The 23,878-nt window shown below is 43.2% G+C and overlaps 1 protein-coding gene across 13 annotated transcripts in view; it reads left to right on the forward strand.

Annotated features, from left to right (window-relative positions):
* Tenm2 (teneurin transmembrane protein 2) overlaps positions 1-23,878 on the forward strand; it is a 1,173,780-nt gene that overhangs the window by 1,051,992 nt on the left and 97,910 nt on the right. For 9 of the 13 annotated variants that reach the window (XM_063230744.1, XM_063230743.1, XM_063230749.1 and 6 more), the window contains one exon: positions 1,662-1,874. The exons of 1 other annotated variant lie outside the window; for it this stretch is intronic. In XM_063230744.1, the coding sequence (XP_063086814.1) occupies positions 1,662-1,874 (213 nt within the window). The remainder of the gene's footprint in view (positions 1-1,661; positions 1,875-23,878) is intronic. 3 more of the 13 variants (XM_063230746.1, XM_063230745.1, XM_063230748.1) reach the window with 1 other exon arrangement.

Genomic DNA, 23,878 nt, shown 5'->3' on the forward strand with positions numbered 1-23,878 from the left:
ACACTTAATGTGGGATAAGGGGATGTTGTTCAATCACGTAGTGCCTGTCTCACTCTCTTTTCCTTAGCTATAGAGTCTGTGATCTTTGAGAAACAAAACAAAACGAACAAACAAAAATAGCACCAAGTTGGTACTTGTGCCTTGTTGGATCTATCACAACAAATGGATGAGGGGCCCAGGAGGGATGCTTTGTTTGCATTGTAGGTTTTCTTATATACACTCCCTAAAGGTACCAGAAAGCAAAACAGAACCATTCAGTCCCAGACAAACCAAATAGCACGTCCTATAAAACAGAAAAGAGGTTCCCTCAGGGTGCTGTGTGAACATGTTATAAAGCTCTGCAATCCTCCAGTGACAAGGAAATAATGAAGTTGTGCTGTACACTTTGTTTTCCTAAAATTAAGAGTGTGTGTCTTACCTCCCGAGTAACCTTAAAAATGGAGCAGTTCAACAGTTCAGGCAGGTCCCAACCTTCCCAAGAAAGGCTTCGTTCACACTAATAAGCACCTAGGGAAGCGAGGGATCATCATGCCGCCCCCTTCTCCAAGTGGAGACAGCTGTAAGATTGTCATGGCAATCGGGAAGGGACCAGGTGTGAAGCTTTGCCTACAATGGGAAAGAAATGAATATTTCATTCTAATAAAGAAGAAAAAAAGGAGAGTCAGATAAAATGGGCTATTTTGGGATGTCTTCTCCTCCCACTTGACTCTGGCTTCTTCTTCGATGCTGATGATCCTGGCAAACCTCTGCAGAGGACGGGAGGGAAGTGGAGAGTCCTAGGTCCGAGGCCCGATTGAGCCGCGGATGTGCTGTGTGACTTTGAGTGAGTCACTGGCTGCCCCTGGCCTGGTGTTCTCTCCCCTGGCATGACGGGCCATGCCTCCCTCTGTAGACTGTTGTAAGGCTGAATGTCTGGCACGTGCTTGTCCTCGAGTGAGCGGTCCAGAGAGTGCTTATCTGTCTGTCTGTCTCCTCCCTGACCACAAAAGACTTTGAGCTCCTTTGAGAAAGAGGCTGTGTAAATGCAGCCTAATTAAAGCGGCCACCATTGCCGCCAAATGCCAATCTGGGGAACGTGTGGGTCTGCAGTCACCGTGGGGATGGAGTAGGGGATCCCCAGTGGGCCTGGCAGGCTTCTTCAGTTCAGGCTGTCGAGGGGGTCAGAATCCAAGCTGGAGAGGGAACCACGATCCCCGAGACCTCTTTTCAGATGAGTACCTCCCAGTTAGCTTTGCCACGCCGGGCCCACTGCCTGACCTTCCCTGAGGACAGTCTCACTCTGTAGACAAGTGGTTGTCACATTCTAGTATCAAAACCACCCAGAGGATGTGGTAAAATGGATTTGAGAGCCCGGCTCCCAGAGTTTCTAAAGCACATGGTCCAACCAGGGCACATGAATTTGCATTTCTTACAAGGCCCTAGGTAACAGATGCTGGCCCAGGGGCCACACTTTGAGAAAAACTGCTCTAGAAAAAAAAAAATAAGGATGATGATGATGATGATGAATTAACACTGTGCCAGTGAAGAGATGAAACTCCACAGATGTCATAGCTGCTGGGCGTCGGGCCTGCTCCTGGGGCCTGGGCCATGTGTGTGGTCTGGCTTCCGTGAAGGGTTTTGCCAGCTGCCGTGTTGAGCTGTAATCATTGTTTTTCTTCCAGAAGTGTGCTCAGTAGACTGTGGCACTCACGGCGTCTGCATCGGGGGAGCCTGCCGCTGTGAAGAGGGCTGGACAGGCGCAGCTTGTGACCAGCGCGTGTGCCACCCCCGCTGCATTGAGCACGGGACCTGTAAAGATGGCAAATGTGAATGCCGAGAGGGCTGGAATGGTGAACACTGCACCATTGGTAGGCAAACGGCAGGCACCGAAACAGGCACATATTGCTTTATTTTCATAAATCGTAGATCTATAGTGATGGTCGTGCATTGCAACCGGCTGTTCCTTCAGGGACACAAGTGCTTTCCAAGATTCCTGCTGCCTCTCCAAATCTCCATGGGATAGGGAAAGGAAAAAGCAAGGTCCCCCGTTGGAAAAAGGCTTTCCCTTCTTTCCAGGATTCCAGGTTTGGAAGAAAGGGACCAGATAAGATGTTTTTTAAAAAAATCCAAATTACTAATCCTGGGAGGGAAAAATGCACATGCATGGGAAATTATCAGCACCTAGAGGCTCTCTGAGGTCTGCATGTCTTCCCCGTTCCAGAGCTCTGCCAATTGGCTGGATCCTGGATCCCGGCCGGCTTAATCACTTAGTTCAGACTAGGTTAGAGGCAGGCAGGACTTTCCCAGGTTCCTTGGGAAACCAAATACCACTGTCACCAGCATCTTCCTGCTGTCCCAAGGCCCCATCCTTGGATTTCTGATCCTCCCCATCATTGCTGCTATCAGTTAATATCTGCTTCTCTGGTTCCATTTCATTCTCTACTCAGCCACCTCCTTATATAACTCTCTCAGCCAAGGATATTCTTTAAAGGTAACTTTCTTATTTAAAAAAATAATAGTTAGGAAATGTTTCTCATTTTTGATTTGTTTGACTTCTCGCCATTATTTTGGTTTAGAGAGAACAATACTAGTTTGGATATACCTAATTATTCCATTGATGGAGGACTTGGAAGCCAATGGTGTTTGGCTTTCCACATCTCTTAACAGTTGGGATTACAAAGTTGTCAACTTGAGCATCATTTTGCTTCCAGTTTGTGCTTTTGTTGTTTAATTAGGTCAGCCCTAGGATCCATTTCATGCCAAGCTGGCTAATTCCCTTGGCTGTGTGGAAACACTCCGGGGAATTTCCAACAAACTACTTTTAGTCCTTGAAGTTACCTTTGATTCCGCCATAGAGTTTGGGACCTTTCCCTCTGTCCTAGACAAGAAACTGCAGCCATTGCTTGGCCACCTGGGGTGAAAGACAGGCTAAAGAGCTTGCCCAGGGCTGACTGATGAGATCAGACTTGGTTTCCCATGCTGTTCATTCGGGTGGTTAAGCAGAGACAAAATGGACTGACTCTGCATTCAAATTCCCCAGTTCCATCTAATTGGGCATCCGAGGGGCAGCGTGCCAATCAGGGCCACAACCATAGCACTGGGACCCTGCTGGGACAGTCTGTTGGCAGTGAATTGTTTTTGCAATCTCTCAATGACGCTCCAGGTCCTGCTTTCCCTGCAGTCACTCTCATCTTCAGTTCCCCACAGAGGCTGAGGCATAATTCGCAAGAGTTTCAAGGGAGGGATTGCACAGCCCAAGAGCAGGATAGTTCTTAACAATAGCTTCCACTCGTCAGGGTCATTCCTCCTGATGTACTTTGCATGCCCAGTGTAATTTAAATGAAGACTTCTCCCCACCCCTTTGTCTCCAAAGCCCATGTCCCCCTTCTTCCAAAAGCTCTTGATAATCAATAGCATTAGGGTAGACAATCCTACTTTCCCTCAGTCCACACTGTACAATACAGTACCCCTTCCTTTGCTCTCCGCTTCTGACATTTGAGGCAGGAGGGGATGGGGTTCCTTTCCCCACAGTGACGGCTTGCTGGCTCACACCTGCCTAGAACTTATCTTTACTCCGGAAATAGCTCCCAAGAGGGCAGTTCAGACAGAGAAGGACAAGAGTTAACCAGCTACAGCCAAGAGCCAAGTTTGGCGTGTGGCCTGCTTCTTTATATCTCGTAATCTAATGATTGGTTTTTTACGCTATTTTAAGGGTTGACAGAACCAAAAATATTTCCTCACATGTGACAATTGTAGGAAATTCAAATTTCAGTGTTCAAAGCAAAAAATTGGTAAAAGACAGGCACAGCTACTCACTGACATCTCGTCGACATCTGCCCCAAACCTTAGTGCTGAATAGGGACAGAAACTGCATGGGCCACTAAGCTGGTTGTTACCTGGCCTTTTATAGGAAAAAAAAAAGTGACTGACCTGAATGAGAGAGTTGCCCAGGTTTTGATGGAGAGAGAGGGAAAAAAGGAGGCAGGTTGCTGTTTCCATTAGGAGAAGGCCATCCTATGCTTTGAAGGCTACCAGGGGCCAAGAAAAAGTGGGGAGATGCAGATACAAGAGAATGGGAGTGGTGAGAAGACAGCCAGTGAGGTGTCGACCGCTTTGGTCTCAGTAGCAAATGGTTTGGATGTGAGCAGCCAGGGAACACAGGTGCTTCCGTCAGCTGGCTCTTTGGCTGGGATGAATTGGAAAAATGTGTTCTGCCGCTTGCAGCATTTGGCTTAAGTGTCACAGGTCTGTGATCTGACACCATGAGTCCTTGAGGGACACTGAGGGAATGTGAGTTTGCTACATAAAGTTCCCAAAATAAAGAGGGTGCTGGTGCATGGAAGTCTCCTGTTCGGAATTTTGGTGTCCTATGATGTTAGAGTCTGCTTTGTACCTGTAAAGATTTTGAATAACAAAGCCATTTCTTTTGAGAAATTAGAGCTCTGTGATTTTAGTAGTAGGACATGTGCTATATCCCCACAGTTTCGTTCCTTTTTTTTTTAAAGACAAATATCTCTTGGTTGCTAAGATTTTGTATTGGAAAAGTAGAGAGATGTTGGTACATGCATAATTGCATCTCATGCTCTTCAACCTTTGGCCCCCGGAGCTGTTTCAAAAAGTCTTAGTCTTATAGTCAGAACAGACATTCCTGCCATTTCACTTAAAGTGAATGCCACAATTTACAAGCCCAGAATAAGTCTTCCTCCTTGGGGATACTGCCAGAGAGGAAAGAAAGGCTCTTAGGTTCTTTCCAAGCAAAACCTCAAATGCTATATCTTGAAAACAGAAAATAAATAAGATTGAAATGACACCTACTTAATAAACGATGCACTGGAAAGCTGGACGTAAAACAGAATGCTGAGGGTTAGGGTTGAGTGTTTAGGTTGTTTGTGTCCTGTCTTCAAAAGGTCATAGTGAGGAGGGATTTCTTGAGGTCTTTGCAAATAGTCAATAGAACAATTCACATCAGCACTTGTGTATTGTGTTTATTATTCTGAAGGGAGCAGGAAGATAGGTAGGGAAAAGAGGATGAGAGTAAAAGCATTGACTTCTGGAATTCAGTGAAGCAGAAGCTCAAGGATCTGTCTAGTTTGGGTCAAATGTATCTCTGAAATTTGCAGCCAAATTATTTATATTTAGAAACTTAGTACATATTGCTATGGACTTAAATAGAAGACTTAATATTTCAATGTAAACTGTTAGAGCTAATTTATCAACAGACTGTATTCTACCAACCAGTGATTCTTATGTTACCTTAACAAGTTAAATATAAGGTATGGCTGAAAGCTACAGAATTATACTCTGAATCCAAGTCAACCACAATTCACGCACACCTTTGGAATATATTAGTATTGTTTTGATAAGGTGCAGTTCACTCTTACGTATAAATTAAAAGATACATTTTTTTGTAAGAGGTTTTTTTAATGATCTTAGAAAGGGTTACTGTCCCTATCCCCTGCCTCCTGCTATTGCCTGCCACCACTCCTTATATATTGAAAATTTAACATAAGGCAGCCATTCAATGGCTACACCACCAGAGCGTGAAGGAACTATAGCATTTTTATTAGGTCAAAGTCACTATGAACTATAGCAAACCCAGATAAGTATCTCTTACATTACAAAGAGATGAAGTAGATGTTAGCATGTTTTTCTAGCACAATAATTGGGCAAAATACAAGGAGAAGCCAACATTCATTATCGCCATGGGATACAAAGAGGAAAGCTAAATATTAACGTTGCACTGTTAGAATTATCTGCTGAACGTGGCCTGCGCAGATTCCACTCTGTGTGTAGGACAAACAGACACACCCTCAGATAGAGTTGGCCAATGCTGGAACTTTCCAAACCTGGCAAAATTGTTTGGTATGAAGGTAGAGAACATGGTGGCCTTATTTGTGTATTTTACCTGTGTAGTCCTGACCTCTGATCACATTTCAGAGTCATGATGACTTGATTCCAGGGGCCTCGTGGGGCTAAGTGACCTGAGCAGGTACCATAAGTCAGAATAGTTTTCGTTTCCCTCGATTGCACTGGGCCCTTCTATTTTTCCTCTCTAATTGATTGGGGAAAGAAATCAGTTCTTGTGATGTTAATAAAGAAAATGAATCTTTACCCAAGGTAAAACCAGTCGTGCGACAGTGTGATGTGCTGATTAAGTGATTGTCATCAGAAGTAGACAGGGTCACAATCCAAGAGGGAGAATACTTCAGAACACTAGGGAACTGGCTGGGAAGAAGCACACTGTAAAAATTAACCAACCTCAGACCGAGGACAGCTGCCTCTGCATCTCATTCTGCTTTCGTTCCAAATGATGGAAACTTTTTTTCTCCTCTCGTTCCTGTCCTTGAACATTTGAGCTTTCATGACTTTACAGTGCGATCAAGTCAAGATGAAATTAGCCACTATGGAGTCATTCTTACGATCAGGTCTCTGGGAACGGCTCACTCCCAGATTGGTTAATTAACCTGACCCTCCAGGGGCTCTCACTGGAACTAACCTCAGAGTTCCTTTTCTTTCTTTCCTTTTTTTTTTTAAAGTAAAAACCTAAAATGATAGTCTTTCACTGTTAAAGATTATAGACAAACTGCTCGTGGAGTGATTTCCCCCTTTGCACTAGTTGACCAAATGGTGAGGCTCCTTGTTCACTGCAGATCAGGCATCCCACATGCCTAGAAATTCTCTTTGGCTCCAGATCAGATAGTCTATTCAAGGTTTCTATCCAAACACAGAATAATGACAAAGAAGTTACCAGAACACATTTTTATATCACTGCAAAAAATAAAATAAAATGACAGGAAATAAATGTTTTATGGGTCATGAGATTCTCATCCTTGGAAGTGTTGTTCAATATCTTGCCCTGAATATTGAAGAAGGGCTTTTCAGTTGGAAAATAGACAAGTGAGATACAGACTTCATCCTAACTTTACAACTTGACCTGTAGTTTAAGTGGAAGCATTTTTGAAATTGCTTCCTAAGTGATTTAGTAATATCTGTTCATTAAATTAGCTCCCATCAAAAAAGAAAAGAGGGGAGGAATTCTTTGTGTTTTTTGGTTCTGTAGGGACACAGTGACTTGAATTAGCCTCTGTAGTATCCCCTTCCAGTTTCAGAGAAGCTGGCTGGTCAGTTTACTAGTTATAGCCCATTGTGATAAGGCCATACATATCAGTACAATTATGTCACTTGACGATGAGGACACACCCTGAGAACTACTGTCATGTGAACATCCTAAAGTGTACTTGCACCAACCTAGACATCTAGGTCAGTCACTCAGGGTGGCCTCTTGTAGCAATCAGGCGACAGTGTAAAAAGCTGCTGGCAAAACACAGCATACTGTTTTCCAGTACACTTGTATAAGTAGGACCATATTGTACACTAACATTAAGAAATGCAAGATAGTAAATACTTAGGGCAGTTTACTATAATCAAATGTTATGCACTATATATAATTGTATATGCTATACTTTTATATGACAGTAGGTTTGTTACCACCAGCATCACGAACAACTGGTGAACATATTGTGCTAAGAGACTATGATGGCCACACTGTCGCTAGGTGCTGGAGATTTTTCAACTTCATTGTCATTTTATGGAGACACTGTCCTATATGGGGTGGGGCAAAATGTGATTGCATAGCTTGATGAGAGATATAAGATTTCATAAGAGCAAAAACTAAAAATGGTTTGCAGCTCGTAGAACATAAAATCAAGGGTGAACCTTAGCCCAAAGAAGATTCCAAACTCAGGAGAAAGGGTGCCCGCAGGAATCAGGTCTGTCGGAGAAGGCTGGATGAGTTTTCACAGTGTAGAGGCAGTGCTCTGCGCTCAAGCTTTCACAGAGATTGAATGTCTTTTCCAAGAGTGTGATTCTTGGATCTCACAAAGTGCACTGGAGATTTTACAATAAAAAAAGAAGGTAAAACAAAGAAGGCTTCAGAAAGCTCCACTCCTGGAGGTACTTGTGAAGGACATCCTTCGTATCACTCCCTGGCTGATTCCCTGTGATGTCATGGAGAAACAGATGGGCTGGCTGCCGAGGACACCTGTGTTTTAGGCTTATCTGCCGCAGACGCATTCTGTGTGACCCAAGGCAAGTCACCACAATGCCGTGACCTTGGTTTCCTCCTGCAGTAAATAGGGAGCCAGACCCCATAATTGCCTTCTGGGATGTGATACACAAACAAGTTGCTTTTCATTTGCGTACAGATTTACTTTATTGAGTAGTTAGGTGGGGCTTTGAAAAAAGCAAGTACTAAGAAAAAAATAAACTAGCATATCAAACTCATGATTATATAGGTGTTAGTGATTACAGATGTGGTGAAAGTAGGTAGCATTATTAGGCTGAGCAAATTTAAAGAAAAATATTAAGTAAATAACAGTGTAGGCATTGCAAATATCACCAATGCACTATGTGATTGACTGAATTTAGAACACACTTGAATGAGGTGATCTCTATGGACCTGACCATTCCAGAGTTTTATTACTTTTGATCCAGAATTGTATGAATGAGCCAGTCTAATGCAATCAAGTCTTTCTCTCTAATATAATGTGGGTTTTCACTGTAGGTTCCCATAACACACAATACAGATCTTCCACTAAAGAGATAGACACAGAAGAGGATTGTCTCAGCTGATGATGTTATCAAATTACCGAGAGTGGTATTCAGTGCTTTTTTCTACCAGTTTGTTAATTTTTTTTATCACTTCACCTCATTTGCAATTTATATCCAGTATGCCTGAAAAATCTTTTTGTACACTGAAAAAAATTCCATTCATAGGTTCAGCAATCAGACCCCATTTAATCCATTTATATGTATAATTTTTAATACAGAGAGATGATGTTAAAACAGAAGTTCACCTGTCTGCATCCACTTCAGCTGTGTGGGGAGAAATGCAAGAATAATAATGGAGTGCTTAAGCACACAAGCTTTTGTGTCATTCCGCTTGAGCTCAAATCCTGACAGTTGCTTTATTTCTGTAAAATGGGGACACCGAATAATACCTTTACCTCCCTGGGCTGGAGGTAAAGTGCTTGGCACTATACCAAACATCAAGTTAGAGTTGAGTAAATGTGAGTTAAGGTCAACATTATCTAGCACTGATATAAGATATATTGAAGGGCAAAGGAGGATCTTAAAAATAAAATACTCAATAAAATGTTTCTCCCTCAGGCATGGGGGTGTACACCTGTTTTTGCAGTGATTCAGGAGGCTGAGACAAGAGGATTGCAAGTTGAAGGCCACGTTTAACAACTTAGCAGTACCCTGTCTCGAGAATATAGAGATAGAGATAGAGATAGAGATAGAGATAGAGATAGAGATAGAGATAGAGATAGAGATAGATGGCTGGGCATGTAGTCCATGCTGCTTGGGTTCAATCCTCAGTACTTACAAAAACGAAGAAGAATCCTCTCACCTGCAGCCAGCCTTTCCTATATCAGCTTCCCAACCATCAAACAGTTAGTGACAGTTCAGGAATAATACCTACCTCCATCCCTTTTCCAAACAAAGCTTTTCTTTGCAGCCTATTGGCATCTTATTCTTATACAGAGCACAGACAGTATCTCTCACCTGAAATTGAACCATGTACTTTACCAAACTGCCTAATTGAAATTCAATGTCTGTATTAGAACCTTGTTGAAATGAGGGTTTCATGAGGATTTACTATCTTTGACCACAGTGCTCACTGCAGTGTGGTGAAACCAAGCAAGAGGCCTATGAGAATCTGTTTTTAACTCTGAGTTTTATTTTTAAGGTAAGTATATTTCAAAAGAAAAAAAAAAACCTCTCTGAAGTGTTATTTGGAAATCTGTTATTGGTGGATAGAATAAGACTTAAGGTTTTTTAAGACATTATTTCTCAAACTAGAGACCATCAACATCCTTGAGGTGTTACAAGAACACTGTGCTCTTCTTTTAGAAGGAATTTGGCATTTTCTCAAGCTAGGAGGACACTGCCTCTCCAGTGTCTCTTAGATTACATTTTCCTGGACTCTGTTTTGCTTATTCCTTCTTATTCCTTAAGATCTAGATTGCAAGGTACTTTTACTTGCTGTTTACTTGTACTAGAATAACCTAGAAGACCCCTTTGAATCCATCAAGCAGCATCTGTGCCTTCTGGAAAATCAAAACTCTCACTGATTTTCTGTTCTCATTCAGCCCCATAAACTTCCCCATTAGCCTCCTTCCACCCACATAGCAATTGCTTGAGTCTTTGGAGCATGATCCAAGTGGAACGCCTGGGGATTCTCTGCAATCCCTTGGTTCATCTTCCAGGTTATCAGGAGCCACCTGGGTTACCCCAGAAGTTCATGTGAGATACAGATTTCATATTTTCTCCCAAGTACCTGTCCAGTGGTTTCCATCAATATCAACCCTCTTCTCTCATAGCATTTGATTTCATGCCCTTTTTAAAGGGTTCCCTCTTCTGCATTTGGAATGTAAGATAGCACCATTTTGAAAACCTGCCAGCCAAAATGAGGGTCTGTTCCCTGCCACCATGTCACTTTTATCAGGCTCCTCTATGCCTTCTTATAATCAGGCCTGCATCAGGTGAGTAACATTGGCCTTCTCTTAGCTTCTCCACTTGTGAGTAGGAAAGAAACCACATGAACTAGAAGCTATGCAAACTTATAAGTATTTCATCATAAACAGTCTCCAGATAATTAGAGTGGATTAAATTACAAGACAAAATGTATTTAGTTAATCTTCCCTATAATTAAAGAATATCCCTAGTTTAAAGGAAAGTGTTTGTTTTTAAAAACATACTTTAATGGTAATCAGGAAGGGAGAAACCTTCCTTAGATCCTCAGTGATAGGATGAAACATCTCCTGAATAAAACCTACCAGCCAGTTCTTCTGTGCTTTTATTAAGATTCTTATGGAATGGGTTCCATTTTTCCTCATGGTTTTCACCAGAAGATTCTCCACAGAAGATCTCATCTGTGCTTCATGGTAGTGACTTTTATGTGTTCTAAAATCCCTGAAGATGTGGCTGACTCCCTTTGGCTGACATGTGTCAGGTTAGAGAGCAATTCAACAGAGATTTACATGCTTTTCCAAGTGAGTCAGGATAAAAGACCAAGCAAGGCTAGTAGGTGACAAGGGAAGTTGTAAAGCTGGAGCAGGGACACACGGTAGCCCTTCTGAGAACTATCCCAAGACAATTAGAGGCCACAGTGCCTCAACGCCTTCATCTCTGTGACTTCTTGTCTTTTCCCAACTACAAATCGCACACTTCACACGCTCTCCTCAAAGTTTTCTAGAAGTTTCTAAGAGTAACTTATATGCTCATGCTTAGGTCATTCAGATTCTTCAAGCTTAGGCCTTTCGCTGAAACCTGCCATCTGCACAGTCCACTTCAGGGAAGCCTGCAGCTCTCCTCCTTCTGGCAGTTCCCATGATGGAGTGTGTTGTTCAATTCCAGCAGCGTCACTGCCCCCTGTCCTGAAATGCTGCTGTATTCACCCAGTGAGGGACACAGCACCACACGCTCCCATTTGAGCAGCTGGCTCCAAGTTCCTTTGAGGAGATATTCCTCCACCTTGATCTGTAGCATCTGTCTATTATATCAAGCCCTTGTCTCAGGACTGGGCTCCTTGGATCCCTCTGGTTTCCTCACCTCTCCTCAGACCTGAGGTAGTGGAAGGATGCTCACAGATTCTCTAAGTCTCACTTTAAACCCCATCAGGACCTCACCAGTTAAACAAGCAGCTTCCATGCACCTCAAAATATATCACAAATGGCTCCTTCTACCAGATCTCAGGATTAACCAGTGATCCTAGAGAAAGAAAAAAAAAACTGTAATTGTCATCCAGGAAGAATTTGAAGAGCTAGAAATCCTGGGCCACAGATTCTAAGTTTAACCACCACCATCCCTGGTCAAATTAGCAATAAATTTGGTTAGAGAGTGGCTCAAAAGGGTCATCTTTCTAAAACTATGTAGAATGATGGGCTCTGATAAGTGTGAATTGCATTTTCTTTATTTTTAAAATTATACTGTAACTTCAAAGGGATTGCCAGACAGCCCTGAATAGGTGTCTAGAAATAGTGTCAGGGTATGAGGCGCCTAAAAGATTATAAAATAACTCACTAGCACAGAGGAAATATTTGTACCTGATTTTACTCCAGCAAGATAGGAACTATTGATGACCAGTTACACTACTGCATCTACAATACACTCTCTCTAATGAAATGAAACTCAAAGCAGTGGTTTTGCAGGGAGTGTTCTAGCCACAGGGCAATGAGACTGGCTCTCCCCCTACGGGGTATCTGAGCCCAAGAAGCCCAGATATCACTGATGATTGCAATTCCTGTGAATAGGGAGAAAAGATCGAAGATACTGGAGATGGTACAATAAACTAGCTTTTTCCTATTAATCCAAAGACTGCGAGCAAGTCAAGTTGGGTCCCTTAAGCATGTTGCTATCAACTTCTCACCATACTTTGAATATGAACTGACTTAACTTCTTTATTTCCATTTAATGGGGCCAAGAAAGATCTGTATCCACTCACTTATGGACCTAGTCTCTGGGGACATGAGAAAGAAAATGTTATCATATCACTGAGAAGCCTAGCACAGAAAACAGTCCACATAGAATTAAACAGTTTGAAAGGCATAACACACATCAAAACCCACTACAAATTGTCAGTATCTCCCACATTATGTTTATAGAATGTAACATCTTCCTGCTTTGCTATTAACACTCGTCAACACTTTGCTGTTATCATTTTTTTGTACATTCAGAGGTTGAGGGAGTTTGGGGAATTGTGTAGCAAAACAATTAAATGCATAACATTTACAATCAAACAGGGCTGCAAGTCCCACCCTGCCCACTTGTCAATTGGGTAACATTTGACAAGTTATGTATCTTAAATAAGTTTCTGTTATACGTATCTATAAGTTGGAAATTGTAATACCTATGTCCTACTATTAGGAGGACTTTCTTATGTGAAGCATTTAATACATGCTCACTATTTCATAAACATTAACTTTAAAACCACTCATGCCAGCTGGGTATGGTGATCCATACATGTAATCCCAGTACTTGGGAACACTATGACAGAGGATCACAAGTTCGAGTCCAGCCTGGGCAACTTAGCTACTCAGCAACACTCTGTCTCAAAAAATAAAATAAAATAAAATTTTTTAAGGTTTGGAGGTGTAGCTCAGTGCAAAGGGCTTGAATTCACTAACCAGTGTAATCTAAACTTTAGTTTCCTGATAAATTGTGGCATAGCGTGTAGTTAAGAAAACAATGAGATAGCGATTTGTGATTAAGAGTCCAGTATTCCAAAGGCCAGCAGAGCTCAACCCCGTGTGCTAACACTACTGTCTGCAGCCCTGCACCTATTTCAGTGTTCCAGGAGCTCCCTGGCACACATGGCTTCTACTTTCTTAGGAATGAAGGACACGGGGAGTCAAAGAAAAGCAGAAAGAAATGTAGAAGTAGCTGCCAGTTGCAGAGATGTGAGTGTCATGAGCATCAGCAAGGCCATCAATGTGTCACCCATGCCATGTATGAGCTCCACGTTTCTTGTGTCTGGTTCCTACTGAGCAATCAATCTCTCATGAAACATTTTATTGAGGGCCCACTGTGTGCTACTGCTGTATCAAGTGTGACACAGGAGCCTCTCTGTGCGAATACTACAATCAAATGTTCGCTGCAGTGCAGGTGCTAGTTTGAGGAACTGCAAACCTCTCCTGTCTTTCTGCCCCCATGAGACGTAGCTATGGTCTAACCTGACACCCTTCCTTGGTGTTTCTAGCAATAATGTTGGATTTTGTTTTCAACACTGACCCTTGCTCACAGCTTCCTGAGGAGATCAATAAATGGATATAAGCCTTAAACTTCAAAGACTAAGACAACATATAATCAAATAAAGTTAAAAAAAACTTGCTGTAACCCAGTGCAAGTGTGTAAGAGAAAGTAACCAGGTATCGCACAGTGTGGGTACATACATAGGCATAGCTCGTAAGTGTTAATATTTTCTACAATGGAGGAAATTTAGTTAAATCAAGTGAAGATGGCAACTCATTAAAATTTTATTTTCCTTCCTATCCTTTTTTATCTTTTAATCCACATATATGGCACAACTTGTTCTGTTAAATTACACTCAATTAAATCTCATCTCCTCTAGCTATGTCTATATTTTTATTTATTACGAAAACCATCAGATGCTTATAACCTAATTTAGTGGGATTACTACTTGGACATCTTTAAGTAGGAAAACTTTGAGCTTTTAAGGTAGAATTACCGATGGGAGGGGAGAGTGAGTGGGAGAGACCACATCCTCGTCTCATTTCCCTCTGGTGAGAGGTGACTAGGCAGGCCTTTCTCTGTAAGAGGAATTGACCTAGATTTGGATAATGAGGTCACTGTGAATTCAGGATCTTTGTTGACTTGAAGCCAAGGGAGGGCAGAACCTATAGGAAAAATTGTAACCCCCAATATCCCTGCATAAGTGAGGCAAGACCAACGTGAGTGCATTAAACAGGGTTGGAAGCCAGCAGGAAATGATAATAAACTGGGGTGTGGATGCCCTGTCTGTGGAGGGCAGGCCTGATCCAGCTCCATCTGAATATGGCCATGGAGAAATGCGAGCCTAGATTTTTCCAAAATATCCAGGTTTTGGGGGGTTTTTTTGTCTTGTTTTTCTTTCAGCAAAGGCTAGAAATCAGCTTCGTTATGCCTACTCTCACAGTTTTCAAATGTTGGCAAGTAATTGAACATTTATTAAAATGTTATTCAGGTCATTCAAATGAGATTGAATGGGATGCCAAATGGACTGCCCGTCTGCAGCCCTGACACTTGCCTTCAGAGCAGGATTAGTCTTGAATTAGGAAACGTCATTTGCCTGGATTGAGACTGGGACAGCTTTGGCTGCTTTTGCTGAATGCCCCAGCTTTCCTGGGTGACTGTTGGGAGCTGCTGGGAGTCTCATTATCATGGTACAATGGTGATACTTTGCACTTACATGGTGAATTTTCTCCAAGGAGCTCAAAAGACTTTGTGTTGCCATAACCTCATGGCAAACCTGTGAGGCAGACAGGTAGAAATTGCCCCCAAAACACACAGTAAGTAGCAACAGAAAGTAATTTGGACAAGGCCAGGTAGGTTGACCCACTGTTTTAAATCCATGGTCAACACAACTGGCAAATACAGCATTCAAGATGCGTGGACAGGGCCGAGGATAGAGCTCAGTGGCACAGCACCTGCCTGGCAAGCGCAAGGTCCTGAGCTTGATTCCTGGTACCAAATTAAAAAAAAAAAAAAGGATGGGCAGGGTTTCTCATTACTGCCTCCTCTGCCACATTTCTCTTCCTTCCATCTGTTTCAAATGACATCAAAGCCCCAAATTCCAACAAGAAATACAAGCAAAATGAACCAGCAACTAATTCCCGTTGTATGTGTGAGTGTGTACACGTCTGTGTGTGCATGCATGTGTGTTGCCCACCTGACCTCTCAGCAGGCCTAGCATGGTACATCCATACCCATTACAACGCGTCCCTGCATTGGTCATTGGTCTGATCATATTCTGAAATGCTACTTTTGTAAATGTTGAAGACTTAGAATCTTCAAGTGGGTGCTTACAGGATTCTAGATCCCTGTATTTTGCTAGTAATGCCTAGTAATTTGTGCTGCTTGAGTCCCTGTGTCCCTTTTTCTTCCTTAGTTTCACAAAGCTACAGCTGTGAAGCTTTTCCCTCACAAAGCTGGCATGCATACGTGCCTCTGTCCAGCTGCCATGGATGAATGGGTTAGCCATATGAAATGGGGGTGGGATTGGGAAGTGCCTTGGAGGCCAGGAGCCAGGATCTTCTCTGAATTGCCTTGGATAGGAGGCTCAGGAAAGCCAAACCGGCCAGCAGTGCCTGGAGATCCTCTATGGTCATCATTTCCCCTCCATAACTTGGTTTAAGGGCTTTGTTCACAGCCCTCCTCCTCTCCCCACTCCCTTCTGCTTCATGCATCCAGGTGCTCTGCCCTGCTCCATACTCAGGGAATTCCTTGGGCTTTTCAGGAGTGACCCAGAGAGAAGACTCCAGTTCAGCAGTGTAAACCTCTTGATAATTTTCCCAGGACAGCACAGCACAAGTATCCTGCATTTTCTAAATTGCCTTGCTTTCCCTTCTAAATTGTTGCCGATCAGGCTACTGATTCCTGGGAAGAGTTCCCAGCATGATATTCTGCTGTGATCATTCACCTTCTCTGCATGCAGGCATGCCATCAACATCCTTCAGAGGCAGGTGCAAAATCAGGGAACACCTGGCCATTTCGCATGCGTGTGCTAGGGAGATGACTAGACTTACTGGAAACACAAGCCTGAAATACCCATCGGCTTCTCATCAGATCCTATAAATGAAGACACTGTTCTTTAGGGAACGGTCTTTTCTAGGAAAAACATTAGAGATCCTACCAAAGAGAATGAGAATTTCCTCCTTGATCTAGTCAGAACCAAAAATTGAATGAGCTTCCAGAATCAAGCATGATGTTTTAGCTCTTCCCAATAGATCAGAATCAATAAGGAATATTTAAAAGTTACGTAGATTTAAAAAGTCATTTCCTTTCTAAAAACCATTTCTTCATATATTAAAGAAATGACTTTCTGCTGCCTTGGGAGAAATTGACTTGTGCTTTCCCCTTGGCCTTACAGAATGGAAGCTGTTCAGGCTTTCAAAGGTCAGCTGAGGGTTCCCTGTCCCTTCATTCATCAAGCTCCCAAAGTGTCCGACAGACCCACTATAACTTGTATTTGTCAAGTACATGCACACACACACACCTTCTAGGAAGATAAAGGGTTGCGGTGATAGGGACCTCCCTGTTATAACTTCAGAGTGCGTACATTCTAGAAATAAAATCAGGGAACACACACACAGCTCTTGTAAAGGCCAGAGAGTTAAGTACACAGCTTATAAGCAAGTGGAAAGAGAATAGCATCTTACATTCACTAGGCTGTATCAGCCTGCGGGTGAAATTGATTCCTGAAGGTGAATAGCACAACTCAGGGACCCTCTGGCAAGTGAAGACATCATTGGGGAGCTCAGCACCAGAATTTCCCCTTTCAGACCTGCTCAGGTTTCCCAAGAAGCTGGGGTGGATTTCCAGGTGAGGCTGCTTCCCTTGCTGAACCCACAGGTCCCTTTCAGTTGCCTCTGTCTAACTCTCTTCTGTCTTTTTGGGACTGGCTTTGCTATGACATTTAAATTTCTGTTGCCATCACAAATAAGATTGGCTTACGCTAAGTAATACAACTTTAAAATATTTTCTGAGCAGTAAAAGCAAACGATTGTGGTGTTATAAAATCATGTCTTTTAGGAGATATTAAAATGTTACTGATACTGATCTCAGCGAGGTAGAAAACTGCCAGCCAAGACTTTGAGGGAAAGGAGGCAGGGGCCCTGCAAACAGCATGAGGCCGATGCATAAAGGAGGTAGTTAAAGCCAAACCAGGAATAACTGCAGAAGCTAAAATTGCACATTGCTAGGATTTTGCCTTTTAATTTGTTTTTCCTCGCAGGCTGTGACTTTACCCCTTTCTATCAAAATCTTGACAATACCTCCCAAGGAAGGTGGTGTCTGGCAGGGCCAACTCCTTGGGCTTGGCCAGCTTTAGCACCAAGCAGCAAAACATGCTGTTCACAAAGAATCTAAATTATCCCTCGCCTTGGAGCCTGGAATACAGCAGGTGCTCAGTAAGTGCTGGCTGGCTTGATATCCCCTGGGTGTGTGCCCTTCTTCCCACTCACCACCCAAGTCCTTTAAGACAGATTTTAAAAAGCCACCACACTATATCTAGGAGAAGAGTTGGGAGGGTGAGTAGGGAGAAGCCATTGTAAGTGGCTTCAAAAATACTGTGTCTCTCAGCTGCCAAAAGAACCCATGTGTTAGAAGTAGACACTGGGTTTGTAGATAGAATAGCAAATGTAGGTTTTCTCCTGAGTTTGAAGCCATTCAATCTTGAATGAGCAATTTCTTTTTGCCTGTGATCCAGCACATACTGTTGTGAAGGGGGTAATATCACTCCCAATCAAGTGAAAAGTGGTTCTCGAAAGTACAAAAAAAACTTACTTTATATATAAAATACACATACCCAATGCGTAAGTGGCCGTAGAGTATATCACACAATAAAAAGAGGAATTAGAGGGAGAGATTCTTTAAAAGTTCCAGGGAAAGAGATAATTGAAAACAGCAGGTAGAAAGATATTAATTTGGTGAAAGAGGTAATAGGTTGATTTATTTCTAGGATTTCAATAGAAATGGCCTCAGTTCTTCAGGAAAAACACACAATTGCTTAGAAAACATACTGCCAATTTGTGTTTCTGTCCCCTCACCCCCGCTCAGTTTTATGCCCCATCAGTTTGGACTGAAATAACCAGACAGGCCAAATAGTTGATTTTGTCCATGTTTTAATTCTCCAACGTATTGAATAACCTTTTCAGATAATACCAGCTAAAAACTATTGAGTACTTAGCACAAAACTTGCCATCCCCAGTGCTAAATTCTTCACCTGACTTCTCTCATGTAATCCTCATGTCCACACGGGGAGGCAGATTCTGTTAGCATCCTCATTTTACAGGTGAAAACCCTGGCTCGGAGAGGTTAAGTAATGTGTGGATGGCTTAACTATCAATGACAGCTCCGGTGAGCTCCTAAACCAGGCTGAGTTAACAGGGACTAGGCTTCATTATGGCACTCTCTTGATTTCTTGCTTTGTGCCCAGGTAGGTGTGGCAAGCAGGTTTCTGTAGAGCCCGACAGTGAGATCAGGTATATGGGCCCAGGGAGCCGCCTCACCTGTTGGTAAAGTCGTCACCTGTTGGTGAAGAATGTGCCTTCCAGTGGTGGAGGACGGTGCTCTGGGAGCTTCACCAGTGCCTTACCTGGGCCAAAGGGTGCACCAGGAGATCTCAGAGTCCAAAAGTCACCCATTGCCACTCCACATAGGCATAACTGGCCAACTTCCCTACGTGTAAGTTGACTTTCTATCAGAGTTCACATTTCTACCAACTTTTCATTAAATTAATTATTCAAAACAATTCAGAGTTAGCGTTCTCACAGCAACTATAACTCTGCCATGACTAGATTAAGGCGTAAATTGAACAGCATGTTTTGCAATAAAGTTAATTTTATATTCACCAGAGAACTGAGTTATAGTTGCTGTGGGAACCATCATTTCAAATCTCTTGACTTTGGTGCATTTAAATTCTCAGTCACAGCACTACACTCAGTAGCATATTTTGCACGGACGTTTAATTTGCTTCACACCATGGCCTGGCTACCCTAAACTTGGAAGTCATGTGAGAAACACTTGCAGCCTGCAAGTGTTTTGGGTCTTCCTTCTTATCCTGATACCTATGCCGCTCTCCAGAGAAACAGCCAAGAGATCAGAATGATCCTGATTTTATCTTAAAATTGTCTGCTTTAGAGATGTGACTTTCCTTAGATGCACCAAGTTGCAGGCAATGTCAGCTGAAGCAGGCAATGTCATTGCATTTGTGTGCAGCCAGGATTTTTATCCAAGGATATTTTTGGATCTGCACTGCGTTAGTCAGTACACATGGGGTGACCTCTGAATGCTCCAAGTCCTTGCATGTGCCATTAATCATGCAGGCATGCACAGCCATACATCAGAACTTATTGGAGCCCCAGAAAAGCTAAGCAACATTTCCCAGAGCCACATAAAACCCAAGCATCTCTAAATCAAGACGCATTGCAGGGCCTCTCTAAAAGGTACGTTCAGCAGAACTGGAGTAGAGTCACACTCCGTCCTGATGGTAAGGGATTGGGAACATGTGCCAAGGTGGAGACAGAGGCCTGTTTGGGAGGGACAACAGAGGAAGGTGAAACTCAGAGGTGGTTAGAGATGCGCGTGTTCCATCTAAAGGATTATCGATTTTTGTAGCTTTATTGGAAAAATCAGTCATGCTTTCTGCCTCCTGGGGATTGCTCCTCTGCAGTTTGGGAGTGTGTGTGTGTGTGTGTGTGTGTGTGTGTGTGTGTCGCAGCTCTGCAGGTTAGCAGCTGAGTAGCAGCTCCATTCACCGTTCAATTATCCATTTAGCTAGAATGTGACTTAGCAGAAACAGACTGCTGTTTTGCATGTAGAAAATGCATTTGAAAAGAGGGAATTTAGTTTCACAGTAAATGAGGGGATTTTGAAGAGGAAACTAGCCTCATTATACAAAACTGAAGAATAGCACCTAACAATAGCCTAGGCCACATTGTTGGAATTCAGACTACTGTTCTGTACTGTAGGAGACACAAGTATCTTAGTACTTGGACTGTGCTGCAAATAAGTATACTTCTTGTGCAGAACTTATAGATTTTAAAAAGAAAAAGAAGAACTGTAGTAACCAGTGGCCTTGCTATGAAATCCTTGACTAGCTAAACACTGAATTGAAAAAAGAGACCAGATCATTGCCTGCAAATAGAGTCACAGAGAGCAGAAAGGGCTGGTGCTTTGGGTTGCCTGGGTCACCCAGGCAGGGTGAGTGGTCAGTGACTGCATTCTTTTGTCTCACAGTGGGCCTGGGAGATGCTTTTCCAGCCAGAGGAAAGAAAAGGGCAAAGAAGCACAGTGGAGATGCGAATGTTTTTATTGTCTCACTCTTAGGCAAAAAGTGCCATCAAACACAATAAAACACACACTCCTGGCTGGAGTCATTTGACATTTTGTGTTTGTTGGCAAGGTCTTCTGAGAACTTAGAGGGATTGGTCGGTAAGAAAACCCTGCCAGATTAATAAATAAATATAAATTTTGTATATTATATATGTAGATAGACATCATGATGAAGCATCTTAAGAGTGTGAGTGCCACAATTTGCATAGGTCAAGTGGCCTAGAGGGACAAATAGAACACAAAGGCATCAAAAAGGCAGGAATAATAGCCTTTGCGGTGTGCTGGGGTATGGTCCAAGGAGGCCCTATAAACTGGCTGAATAAATCCATTGCTGATTGGTTGAAGTTGAGGTTGAGAAAGTCAGAGAGTCTGATCGCTAGACCTGTCCCCTTGAGATTGTCATCCTGCACCTTGCAGACGGAGGCTCAGTGACTCTTTGGTTCTTCCCTCTCCTCATCTCACCTGAGGGCATCCTTATGCAGCACGGCCTTCCCATGCCATCCTCCCCCTCATCACTGTGTATTTTCTCTATGGAGTAGCAACTCAGAAGGGAGGGCAGGATCCCTGCACAAACCCAGCTCTTCAACTTCACCAGTTTGCCGAGTTCCAGGGGAGAAGCTTGCTCTGTGTGTGTTATCTAGGGTGCTCTTTCCTGGACAAGGTGTTGTGTCTTCTGCTTTTGTATCTCAAGCATCTTTTCTTCCAGAGAGATGGGCTGGGAAACTTAAAGGCATCTACCAGTAGCTGAGCCACAGAGGCACTTTAGCAGGGCAAACTGGTAGTCTAGCCAAGGTACCACCACAGCTTACCGAGATATCCCCATTTTCAAGTGAAAATCAGTCTTTACCTTGGACCAGGAGACCCTGCGCCTCACTCACTCTGCCTCAGCCACACTGGCCACCTCCCTGTGCCTACAACATCCTAAGACTCCTATGCCTCAGGACTTTATATTTCTGGCTTCCCCTGCCTGGACTACTGAGCCACAAACATACCTAAAACATTCACTGAGTGATTTAATGTACTGAGTTCTATATAGTCATGGCATGACTTGGTTCCTCCTCTCCTTGACTTTTTTGCCCATAGCTCCCTTTGTCAACAAACACTTGCATGACTACCTTGATAAGACAGCAGTCTCTGTCACCCACCCCATCACAGTCCTTCCTCCCTGTCCTTCCCTAGAGCAGGCAAGCACATCTAACACCCTACCTTAACTTTTATTTGTCTCCACTCAGTAGCATAGAAGATTGCTTAAGACTTAATTTTTTTCATTTTCCACTGTGTACCCTGTGTCTAGATAGTACTTGGTACCTAATAGATGCTCAAGAAACATTTGTTGAATGAATGAAAGCATGAACTCATAGGCCTATATAGAAATCAGTACATTAAAGCACTCAGTGAATGTTTTAGCTAGCTTTATTATCTCTACCTTGGAAGTGCTTTCACCTTTGACCACCCCCCCAACCTAGCATCATCAAGGACTAGGGACAAAGCAGAGACAAAAGTACACACTCTTATCTGGGGACCACCATTCCAGCATGAGGTGGCTTCCTCTGCTGGATCCTACTGGCACAGAGCCCGCCTCTCAGCTTCCAAAGCTCCATTTAGTTGATGGCAGTACAGTGGGTCAAGCTGTCCACTGACTCCCCGAAACTACCCAGATTCATGCTTGAACCCAACATAGCAATTCACCAATGCACAAGGAAGAGGCTCCAGAATCTCGCTGCATCCGCTCCCTAAAGGGAAATCTATATAGGATGAAGTTAGGAGTGAGAAGGAGCCAGGCGTGGCGGACATACCTGTAATCCCAGCACTCTGGGAGGCTGAGGCACAAAGATTGGAAGTTTGAGTGCAACCTGGAAAGTTGAATAATTTAGTGAGACCCTGTCTCAAAATAAATAAAGGACTGAGATATGGCTCAGTGAAAGCCCTCCATTTAGAGTACCAGAAAACAAAAAGAGGGAGAGAGGAAGGAGGAGGTGGAGGAGGAAAGGAAAGGAGGAAGAAGAAAGAGAAAGAAGGGAAGAAGAAGGAGAAAGAAGGGAAGAGGAAGAAGGAGAGAGAAGAGGAGGAGCAGGAGGAAGACGAGGAGGTTGCTGAGAGCAGTGAATCAAATCAGCGAATGTAGTCATGCCTACGTATCCACAGAGAGTTGGTTCTAGAGCCTCGTGGGTACCAATCCACAGGTACTCCAGTTCCTAACATAGAATGGCAATGTTTGCTTAGAACCTGTGCCCATTTTCCTGTGTGCTTTATATCACGTCTAGATGAGTTAGAAAAATGAATGCAGTGTAAGTGCTGTGTGAGTAGTTGTTAGTTGCTGATGTTGTTCAGAGGATAATGATAAAAAAAAAAAGTCTGTCCATGTTCAGTATAGACAAAAGGTTTTTTCAAATATTTTCAGTCCAAGGTTGATAGCACTGACTATTGCCTTCCTTCCTGGCCAGAGAGGAGCAGGGCGTGGGCTTGCAGTTTAGTGGCCCTGGGATCAAACCTCCATTGCAGTTTGCAGTAGTGAAGATCCTGGGCAGGTTAAGTAACTTTGCTTCAGCATTTTTACGCACAATGCTGTGAATACATAGTTCATAGGATCTCTGCAGTGGCCATAGAATAAAAAAGACATGCAGTACTGGGCAGCTGGTGGGCACCGCTGCGTGCTGGGTGGGCTGAAGCCCTTCCCTCAGAGGAGAAGGCCACCTGTGCCTCAGACTGGACCTTCACTCTTGCTTTCTTCCCAGCTCTCTGCTCACCCAACACAGACTTACTTTTCTTGATACTGCCATTTCACATGTCCCTGTTGTCTTAAAGGGAGTTCTGCACATTATTTGTTGCATCCATCGTATAGACATGGAACGGGAGTCCCAGGGAATTACCTCATTTTCCTCATATCCACTTAAGCCTTGGGAGGGCACCTTCCTGGAATTGTGGCCATACTGCACTGATCTTTCTCTTTTTTTATGAGACAAGGTCTTGCTCTGTTGCCCAAAGTGACCTCCCACTCTAGATCCCCACCATACTCAGCTTTGATCCTGTTGTAGATCAAAAGCATGCAGTCTGCCTCATTGTCAATTTGCATGCAAATTAAAGACTTTCCTAAGCCACACACAGACCTTGCTGTGCCCAATTAAGGGTACTTTCAGTAATAACAGTAGTCACCATAGCTGTCTGTTGTATTGTGTACATTTACTGTAAGCCATGCATCTCAGATTCTCTCATACAAACCTCAACAACTCTCTAGGGCTGGTACTTTGTTGCTCTGGTTTCATAGGTGACGATTAGCCAAGGG

This window comes from Cavia porcellus, unplaced genomic scaffold (genome assembly GCF_034190915.1).
Source record: "Cavia porcellus strain 051 isolate PalLab524CR breed Dunkin Hartley unplaced genomic scaffold, mCavPor4.1 scaffold_19, whole genome shotgun sequence".
In the NCBI taxonomy this organism is placed as follows: Eukaryota; Metazoa; Chordata; class Mammalia; order Rodentia; family Caviidae; genus Cavia; species Cavia porcellus.